This window comes from Pimephales promelas, chromosome 25 (assembly GCF_988280905.1).
Source record: "Pimephales promelas chromosome 25, fPimPro1.hap1.1, whole genome shotgun sequence".
Classification (NCBI taxonomy): Eukaryota; Metazoa; Chordata; class Actinopteri; order Cypriniformes; family Leuciscidae; genus Pimephales; species Pimephales promelas.
The window spans coordinates 18,527,918-18,538,446 of record NC_142793.1 but is presented as its reverse complement, the minus strand read 5'-3'; the positions used below and the strand labels follow the sequence as shown (position 1 = coordinate 18,538,446).

Here is a 10,529-nt window from a genome sequence, read left to right as displayed (position 1 = left end):
TGATTGATTGTGTGTCCACTAGGTGGGGCTCAACGACAGTTTATTTTGTTTACATTTGAAAAAAAATAAAAATAAAAATTATAATAATAATAATAATCTCACATTAACCTTTCTTTCTAAATGGAATTCGTTTTGTACGTATTTTATATACACTAACTTGCTTATTTTAGTCTTTATCAAACAATGGCAAAACTAGGCTATCAACAATGAGAGTCTTTTTTTGTTTTCTTTTTGGAGGTGATGGTATCATTGGTAAACTGTAAAATTTAAAAATTACAAGAATTCTTATAACAAGACCTTTTTTTTTCAAATGTAATTTATTGCTGTGATACAAACCCGAATTTTCAGCATAATTACTCCAGTCTTCAGTGTCACATGATACTTCAGAAATCAGTCTAATATGCTGATTTGGTGCTCAAGAAACACATATACCCCCAAATATTTTTAACTGTAATGGAAATTGAAGGAAATGTCAAAATAATACAAAAGAGTTGTACTTCATTTTTAAAATTCATTTATTTACAACATTAAAATGTATTATCAGTGTGAATAGTAAAAATATAAATACCTTATTTTACATGCTGGAATCTAATGTCTACGAGCTGACAAGTAATAGAGGTATTTCATGAATACACATTTAATGTGATGATATTGTTTGTTCAGTTAATGACAACCGATCAATAAATGCTTCTAAACTATAACAGGTAGTTACTGACCTGACATCACTTTCACATAGATTGAAATTTAACATGAGTAAAAAAACAAAATAGTCCCTGAATTTCTCCATCTATATATTATTTACATAAGAGGTTTGGCAGAGATAATACATGACAGGCACTTTAGGAATCCTTTGATTCTGTTGGTAATTTAGATGCAGAGCAAACTTAATAAAATACTGTTTTTCTATGTACAGCCCTGGAAGAGACATTAAGACATGCTGAACAAGCTGTAAAATACTGTTAGAGGAAATCAGTTTAAACTTCCCATTGAACCCAATACAGAACCCAACGACGGACATTTTCATACTAATAATTCATAAGAGACTGGGGGGAAAAGAAAACCTCAACACATTTACAAATTAAGCTACAACTGCAAAATGCACAATATATATATATAAAAAACAATATAAACATTCAAAACAGTGCTGTAAAAATACCACAGTAAACAAGTCAAACATAAATATCAGTATTGGCATCACAATTAAACCCTAATTTACAATTTTACAAAACAACCCTATTAAATCTAAAATACAAAATGTAACTATAAACATTACTTACAAATCATAAGTCGTCTGTTTATGACTGTTTAAACTGTACAAATGCTTATTAATATCAAAGTCTTTTTTTTTTTGTTGCTTCAGAACAACTTTATTCATTTCGACGAAAACTTTCAGTCCTCATCCAGCAAAACTTGTTGGGACACAAAGACTCCATTTGTATAAATCGAACCTTTAGAAAATACTAAAAACAACTTCAGAGCAGGTCCATGTTGTGCTTTAATACTAGTAGGGAGACAGACACTGATTCTTCAAACCCCTTCCAGTTCATTCAATGTCCTTCACAGTGAACACTCAGATTGAAGTTTCATTGCTGCCACTAACAAGAGAAATAGAGAGCGATGTTACATTCAGAACATGACCAAATAAATTAGGATGATCATCATTTGACATCCAACTCACTCGGAATAGAAGTCTTGGTCTGCCAGGGAGACGTGGCTGGTGCCGAGCTCCGCAGCCATCCCGTTCAGCGCAGGCTGGCGAGGTAATGGAGGTGGCTTGATGACGGTTCCTAAGCGGACGCCCTCGTTTGACCCCACCGATGGAGTCTTACGGGGGATCTGGGGTGGGTTGTAGTCACTGAGCTTCTCCCTCAAGCGGTTCTTCATGTTCTTGTCCGTCAGTGGGGGTGGGTATGTGATCTTGTTCTTTAAAATGCCTAATAAAAGTGAAGCAATAATATAATATAATATAATATAATATAATATAATATAATATAATATAATACAATATACTATAATATAATATAAAATAAAATTAAATATTATTATTATATATTATATAATTATATATATTAGGGCTGTCAAACGATTAATCGCATCCAAAATAAAAGTTTGTGTTTACATAATATATGTGGGTGCACTACATAATTATTTTATATATACATATATATATATATATATATTTATATATATAAATACACACACATGCTTGTATATATTTAAGAAATATTTTCATGTATACACTGTATATAGATTTCTTTATAATTTATATTATATATAAATATTTTATATATAAATAATATTTTTTCTTAAATATACATGCATGTGTGTGTGTATATATATATATATATATATATATATATATATATATATATATATACAAAATAATTATAAACAGTGCACCCACATTATGTAAACACAAACTTTTATTTTGGATGCGATTAATCACGATTAATCATTTGACAGGCCTAATATATATATATATATATATATATATGTATATATACACACACACACACACACACACACAGGTATAAGATATATAATTATTATCTATTAAATATTATTGTATTTTAATGTTAAAAAATATATTAAATACAATTTAATGTAAGCGTTTTACAGTACTAAAATGGTTTCATTCTCTTAAAGATATAAGTACACGAGATCCAGGGGGCGGAGCTGGATCCAGATCTAAGGGGTAGAGATGTGTAGGATTAGGGGTGGGGTTAGGGATCAGGGGGTGGAAATAGGTAGGTTTAGGTATATGTAAGGATCCAGATCCAACTCCTCCCCCTGGATTTCATGTTCTGCAGTGAGGACCTCATATTGTCGCTCACCTCTTCTGGGTAGCTGGTTGCTGTTCGGCTGACTGGGTGGACTCTCACTTTGAGACACATCTCCATTTTGGTTTAGTTTATTCCCTTGGTGAAGTTCCACGTTCACTTTAGCTTCCACCCGCAGTTTCTCAGGAACCTCCGTATTCTCACTTTCACTGGCTGTGGGCGGCTCCACAGGCCAATACTGCTTCCCATTCGCAGACACAGCCTCAACTGCAGAACAACATGGGTACAGTTATCTAACATCCAAATTTAAAAATGTTTGCTTGAATAAACCATGTAAAAGAGCAGTTCAGAGGTCACAGAAGAGGTCGCAGGCACCTTTAGGAGTGCTGTGGATGGGCATTCTCTCGTTATTCCATTTGGTCTTGGAGTGCCTGGCCTCATCCTCGCTGTCCGAGGAGTGGGAGGAAGCGTAGGAGCTGCTGTGCTCATCCACTGAGAGCTCACTATCCGAATCTGAGTCTGTATAGAAACAACACAAATATTAGCAGTTGTCCCTTCAATGGACTGTGTGTGTTGTGTTTTTAAGTGTAATCTTCCCTCACCTTCTGCCTTTTTACTCTTATGGAAAAAGAGCGACGAGTCTCCTTCATCATGTCCCACTTTTCCACCATTAGACGATATGCTGTGTTTCTTCTCCCTGTGTGAAAACAACATTAAAACTATGTATTACATATTAAGAGTTTGTTGTGGAGTCGCACTAAAGTTATTTGATGACAGCAAGTTCACAAATATGACAACCAGGGTTTTTTCCGTTTACTTGCTAATGAAATGTTCCCTGAAAATGTCATATGCCTTACCGGTACGTTTTGCAGTAAGTAGAATGAGCGTTTGAGAGATGAATCAGTACACATTAGATTCAATATGTGATCCATGTAACACATGACACGGTGCTGTGAATTAGGACACCATTTACAATTCTGAAGGGCTCTGTCAGTTATGGTAAACAAAAATATGAATCATAAATTTGGCCATTGATAGTCATAATATACTTAGTCTCATCTAAAGATTTTCAGTGGAGTGACCTAAAAACTGAATGCTCCTTTGAGACGTTTACGCACAATATAACAGGTTATAATTGGTGCAAATATGTTAGTGAAACAGCTGCAGGCAAATATGTCAATGAGTTCATATGAGGTCATAATTCCCCTTATATTTAGGGAATGTTGCAGAAATTGGTATATGAGAGAAACACCAAGGTCTGCAGAAGTTCAGATGATACATGATTCGTGTTTTAAGAGGATAAGGAGGAGGTGTGGAGATCTTTCACACAAGTATCTTAAAATAAATCAACAAATGAAAGCATATTGTGAAGTGTTACCATATAACCCATGTGATGATTCACTTGTGGTGTATTACCTGAGTGTGGACGCGAGGAAGCTGCTGCCGTGACTCTTGCCTGATCTAACAGAGTTCTCTAGAGACACAGAGGACTCTCCGATGGAGGTCCGGTACAGACCTCCATCCTCCAAGTAGACATCACCATTCAGAGAACGCTAAAACGACAGAAGAACAGATTCACTGTTAACATTTCTTCTTGTGCCTGTATGTGAATTGTTACTTTTTTAATTCACTTTTTTTTGGGGTCAAACTCACTGTGAGTAAAGTAGCCCGTGTTGTACAGGGATCTTCAGCTGGTACTTTCTTCCCTGTAAACACACTTTTCAGGTTCCTCCTCACGTCTTTATTGAGAATACAGTGAAAAAAGAAGATGCAAATGCCCTGGAAAGAAAAATTCATAACTGAATAATTACATTGGTTGATTTAAAGGTCCCCTGACATGGCATTTTCATTTTCTGAGTTTTTTTTACATTAACATGAGTTCCCCTAGACTGTATTTGGTCACCTTGTGTCTAGAATTTTCAATCGGTGTAAACCGAGCTTTGGCTATTTTTTTTAGCAATCCAATTCCATTATGGTTTGTATTAACCATATTTTATTAGGTAATTCCCATTAATTATTTTCCATTGTATTATGTTGAAAATTACATTTTAATAATTGTATTATTATTTGTACATATATTTTTTAATTTCCATATTGTTTATTTTTATTAGCAACAATATTAATATTCAGAATCATTATTATTAAAATTATTTAATTATTTATTGAGTTATATCAATAATGCAAAATTGAATCCAACTTGACTATTTAATATTTAACTGGACTTGATTGTATTCTATTTTACATTTCTATATTTTTATAATTTTTATCCCATCTTTTTACTTTATTTTACCTTATATTTTCCACATATATATATAAATATATATATATATATATATATATATATAGGCCTACACACACACTGCTGAAAATTATGTCAATACAGCATTGTTTACTTTACCTTGGCTCTTAATCCAATCTACATTTTTAAACACTGAGACATTATAAGAACTTATAAGACAAGAAGTACAAAAGTTCTGACAAAAATGTACATTATTCAGATGACCATATGTACCTGTAGGCAGCTGAGGAAGGCAAAAAGGTAGTGGAAGGAAAGCACATCACTGTTGACTGCCATTAGACCCAGCAGCCAGGTGGCGCTGATGAGCAACAGTAGGAGGAAAGCCACTCGAAGAGCAGAGCTGCACAAGAGCAAAGAAGAATGTTGAACAAGATTGGCTTTTATCTGCTTCAGGCCTTCTGTATTTCAGGATTGTTCAGTTTGACCAAACTCCCACTGCACTTACATTGCTCCTGACTTTTCTGTGCGCTGGCGCCGTCCAAATGAGGCTTTAGCTGCCAGCACGATTAGGACTGCATTTATCTGTTGAAAAAATGTGTTTAAGTCAAAACCAAACACTTCATTTGGGAAAAGAAAATGAAAGGAAAATGTACACTGCTAAATTAGATTAAACTGACCAGCACTAATATGGAGATTGGTCCAGTGATACTCCAGATAAGAGTGTCGTTGACAGAGAGCCAGCAGAAGTCAGGGTTTCCATAACCCTGAGGATCCAAACCCACAGCCAGACCTGACAAGATACAAATAATCGGCAACAGTTTACAATCAAGATGCAAATCACAGGGGGGTTAGGGGGTCTGACCCCTCTATTTTAAGGTACAGTAAGTGATATCTGAGAAACACTGTTGATATTTGAAACCAACCCAAACAAACACAGCCCTCCCTTCATAGGGAGCCCCCAAAATGCACAAAAACACAATGCAAGAGTGGATGTCTCCTTATACAAGCTGAAGCAAACAAAATAATGCATTGAGAAAAATAAAGCGAAGATAAAGAATGAATGACAAGGAAAGGACAAAGGACACGCCCCCTGCTTCTGATTGGCTACAAGTGTGTAGTGGTGCTCGGTTTGGGGGCGGGGGTTCCTATACTAAACATTTTTAATGAGCAACTGAGTCTCATACCAGTGATGATAGCAGGAATCCCCCAACCGATGGCGTAGTAGAAGCGCATGTGGCCCTGGTTAATGTTACGCATCTCGGTCAGCATGCGATAGATGTGCAGCCCCTCCACAAACATCCAGGCAAATGTGCACATGTACGAATAATGTAGCAGAATTGCCACAACAGTACATACAAACTACAAATCAGAAAAGACACAGGTTTAGTATCTCACAGAAATGTCCAAGATAAAAACAATTGTTTTGCTCCTCTGCCTGCTGCTCACCGGACTGTCGGTCTGATTGATGCCAGTGAGGAAGATGAGCTCAGCGAGGAAGATGGCGGCCACCAGGTTCTTGTGGATGCTGTGTAGGTTGGAGCGCAGCTTGCGAAGAATGGCCAGCAGGAGGAAGGTGATGAGGAGGGCCACCAGAGAGGTGGACACCGTGGTGTAGGTCATCACTTTTAGAGGAAGAACATCACCATGCTAAGGACGAGATACCAGCATTGAAACATTAGTTCTATACTAGCTAACTATACTAGCAAAATTCCATATAAACAAAAATAGCTGGTTGTGTCCAACCTCTCGTTTGGAGATGTCCATGAGGACAGCAAAACTGGTCATGTGGTTACACTGGCAGCTGATGTGAGTCGAGTTCCTGAAGACCAGCTCACAGCCTTTAGAAGACCAGCCGCCTCCACCGGGAACACTATCAAATCAGAGCAGAAAAACAAGACACACAAAAATACAAAATTATGATGTGATAAGCAGAGCTATCCCAACATATTTTATTCATTCATTAAGCACTCACGGGATGGAGTGGTTCCAGTAGACGCACACAGGTTTGGTCCTCTCGTGGGACTCCAGGAGCCTGAAGTTCAGGGTGATGGGTCTTTGGAGGGGTGTGGGGAGGGCTTCTCCGTCCCTGTGGACCACCACACTCACTACAGGTGTGTTGATGACAGGACGAGTGGGCAGTCTGGGGATGTGAAGAGCACCAGATATATTTCCAGCAACAAATATATATCAAATCATTTTTTTTTCTTTATATTGTCATTAAGGAAACACAATCTATAGGTACCATATTGGTTATCGGCCGATATTCGAATTTTTTTATTTGTCTGTGTTGGCTGATATTTATAATTTATTATAGCCCATTTCCAGGCAGCACATACGAAGAAGAAGAAAAAAAACATTCGTTTGTAAATTGTATATATATATATATATATATATATATATAAACTCACAATTTCGACTTTTGTCATGCTTATGCCTTTTTATCTCATAATTATGACCTTTTATGTAATAATTAGTTGTCATATTTAGGATTTCTTACCTCATAATTTTGACTATCTGTCATAAAACATCCTTTTATATCTAAATTGTGAGATATTATGGAATAAATAGTCGTTTTTTTTGTAATGGAAACAGGCTTCCGTGCATATTTGAAGTTTCATTGTTTTGTGCTCATTTCCTCTATAGATTTTCCTAGATTAAATTGGCCATAATTTTACACTCACTTTAAAACACTAATAATTTAATAACACTGCTGAATGTAATCTTGAATAACAAAATTAATATCCATTTAACATACTTTACATTACAATCGTGTCTAAATTCCCTAGTCGCATTTAGTTTAGAAAATTTTAAAACTGGCCATTTATCAGAATGAAAACAATTATCAGCTAACGCACCAATGGGAATTTGAATATAATATATGATTGCATATCCTTGTCAAGGTAATCTGTTTGTATGTAAAATCCCAGGCTGAAGTTCTACCTCAGACTGCGACGGTCCGGATCGTAACTCTCCGGAAGGAGACGTCCCAGAGACCTGTAGATCATCACCATTACAACAGCAGGTGGATCAGGTTGTTCTGCATGGCGTCTTTTTTTAACGGACGGTGTTAGATCAACAATATTTGATCCATCCATGCTGATGAAAGACTCAGTTGATGCAATCTGGGCTGGAGGCTCTGTGGTCACAGCATCTGTAGTTTAATACGACATAAAGTTTAGTTTAATTTCCAAGACTACTACTACTTATAATATAAAGAAATAAGTTTACAAGGTGAGAACCTTTGCTCTTTTTCGGCATTGAAAGCAGGTTTGGGATGAGGACAGATGACTCCAGCTCTTTTGCGAACACCTCCGTAACCTCATTGAATCGAGGAATCTTGTGTTGGTTCGCAGTGGTGTCCAGAAAGTCTAATGCAACGACTTGAATATGAAGAAGAATGGTAAATATTTTTACACAAAACACTCAAGATGAAGCTACAGGAGTGAGAACGCAATACTAACTCATGTTGTCAGTGACGATGGTGAAGGGTCTCAGGTAGGTCTTCCTCACGTTCTGTACCAGAGTGTTGGCGTACTCCTCAAAGTGTTGCAGCAGATGAGCCGTCCCACCGTCAGAGCGCTGTATCTTCTCCCAGTGCTGCTTGTTGACTGGGTCAAGAAGGGCACTTCCTGCTTTAATAATGTTCTACCACAACAAACAAGAGTAACGTTCATAAATACGGTATAACAACAACCACCCATCGTCGGCTAATTTCTTTTAATGTCAATTAATTAATAATTTGTTTTTTAAAAATGAGTTCTAATAAAGTTATCTTTAAAAATTTTTTTAAAATTCACAATTTTTTTTATCATACTCTGAGGTGCAGAACTCATTAGATTGAGCTTGAATGTGAAGATACTGAAAGACACTGTGAGATTCTGGAAGTGTGTGAAGGCTTTGAGGTCTTTACCTTGTTGAAATCGGTATCATGAGTAGCGGTGAGCTCAAAGCCCTGCTGCAGACTCTCATGCGCTAACACACTGGCCAGCAGATGGTAGGCAGTCCTCACGTCATTTCCAAAGAGACGATCCGCGTGCTCGGTGGAGGAGTACAGCGCCCCCGCAAGGCTTCTTGATCTTTCGCCGTCCATTCGAGAAGAATTAGCATGAAGATCCTCACTCTGAGTCACAAATGAAGTCACACTGGTCACTTCTAGGATTTTGGCAGAACAATTCCAAGTTGAATCAACCAACAAAAGAGTCACACACCTCTTTCTTTAGCTTTGAGAAGCTGAGGGAAGTGCAGTTGAAGAGCTCGGGTGGAAGCCAACCTTTTTCATCGCTGCAATGACGGATAGCTGTGCCTGTCAAAAGACATATCACATGTGTACATTTCGATAAATCATTCAACAATAAATAAATAAAATGATGAAAATTTCTACATAATACGAGTCAAATGTTTGTACACATCTTCTTTGTTACTGTAAGTACTATTTTCTACTTTTTTATTTAGAAAATCATTAAAATGAATAAACACAAATGGAAATATTGGATTTATGTAGTGACCAAAATCAATTCATTTATTGTTTATAAAACATAATTTCAAATTTTTTACCATATTTTCTTATAAAAATATAGAATGTATTTTTAAACAAATATTTTAGTTTTGTTAATAAATTAATTAGTATATTTTAATATATAGAATTGTGTTTATAAAGTTTTAAATGAGCTAAACCCAATTATTATATATTCAGTTATATAAATTTTATCAAAATTAATATAAAATATATTTTATATATAAATATAAAATAACTATATACTTATATTTTTTATTTATAGTTATCGACAAAAATTAATTGTTTCAAACTCAGTGAAGTGTGTCCAAACTTTGGTTGTTTATGTAAATTCTTGATTTAGTTAAGGAGTGTATAATTAATCTAGACTCACCGCTGGATCCTTTGGGGCAGTTTGTGGCTGCAGGGCCACCAAACATGGTCCGGGGCCACCAGATACCGTCTTCAAACGCTTTGGGACAACCGTCATAAACCACTAGATAACAAAAAAAAAAAAAAACAGGAATGAGAGTGGGAGAGAAAGGGCAGTATGGCAAAATTTACTGTCACTAATACTTGCTTTGTCTTAATGATAAGGGCTTTTAAAGGGATAGTTTACCCAAAAAATTTAATTCTGTGATCATTAACTCAAGTTGTTACAAATCTGTATGAATTTCTTTCTTCTGCTGAACACAAAAGAAGATATTTTAAGGAAAATGGGTAACCAAACAGTTAATTGGCCCCATTGACTTACATAGTAGAAAAACAAATACAACTGAAGTCAATGGGTCCATCAATTCTTTGCTTACTGACATACTTCAAAATATCATCTTTTGTGTTCAACAGAAGAAAGAAATTCATATAGTTTTGGAACAACTTGAGGATGAGTAAATGATGACAGAAGTTTAGGGTGAACTATCTCTTTAAGGAGCTATTATTTCTTCTCCAATTAATCCCATAATCAATACAGGTACTCCATGCTAACTTGAAAGCTATTCTACTTGTGATTTTAACGAAT

General features: G+C 35.9%; 1 protein-coding gene across 1 annotated transcript in view; it reads right to left on the bottom strand.

Annotated features, from left to right (window-relative positions):
• Window positions 1-497: 497 nt before the first annotated feature.
• Window positions 498-10,529, bottom strand: part of celsr1b (cadherin EGF LAG seven-pass G-type receptor 1b) — a 43,296-nt gene continuing 33,264 nt past the window's right edge. Inside the window, exons 16-35 of the mRNA XM_039657833.2 lie at window positions 9,906-10,007; window positions 9,228-9,322; window positions 8,930-9,139; window positions 8,481-8,664; window positions 8,259-8,399; window positions 7,960-8,170; window positions 6,992-7,159; window positions 6,763-6,889; window positions 6,466-6,666; window positions 6,204-6,378; window positions 5,697-5,809; window positions 5,525-5,601; window positions 5,293-5,419; window positions 4,434-4,559; window positions 4,197-4,333; window positions 3,383-3,477; window positions 3,156-3,299; window positions 2,835-3,047; window positions 1,679-1,934; window positions 498-1,595 (exon numbers count right to left, since the gene is read on the bottom strand). Coding sequence (XP_039513767.2) covers window positions 1,571-1,595; window positions 1,679-1,934; window positions 2,835-3,047; window positions 3,156-3,299; window positions 3,383-3,477; window positions 4,197-4,333; window positions 4,434-4,559; window positions 5,293-5,419; window positions 5,525-5,601; window positions 5,697-5,809; window positions 6,204-6,378; window positions 6,466-6,666; window positions 6,763-6,889; window positions 6,992-7,159; window positions 7,960-8,170; window positions 8,259-8,399; window positions 8,481-8,664; window positions 8,930-9,139; window positions 9,228-9,322; window positions 9,906-10,007 — 2,927 coding nt within the window. The 3' untranslated portion in view covers window positions 498-1,570. The remainder of the gene's footprint in view (window positions 1,596-1,678; window positions 1,935-2,834; window positions 3,048-3,155; window positions 3,300-3,382; window positions 3,478-4,196; window positions 4,334-4,433; window positions 4,560-5,292; window positions 5,420-5,524; window positions 5,602-5,696; window positions 5,810-6,203; window positions 6,379-6,465; window positions 6,667-6,762; window positions 6,890-6,991; window positions 7,160-7,959; window positions 8,171-8,258; window positions 8,400-8,480; window positions 8,665-8,929; window positions 9,140-9,227; window positions 9,323-9,905; window positions 10,008-10,529) is intronic.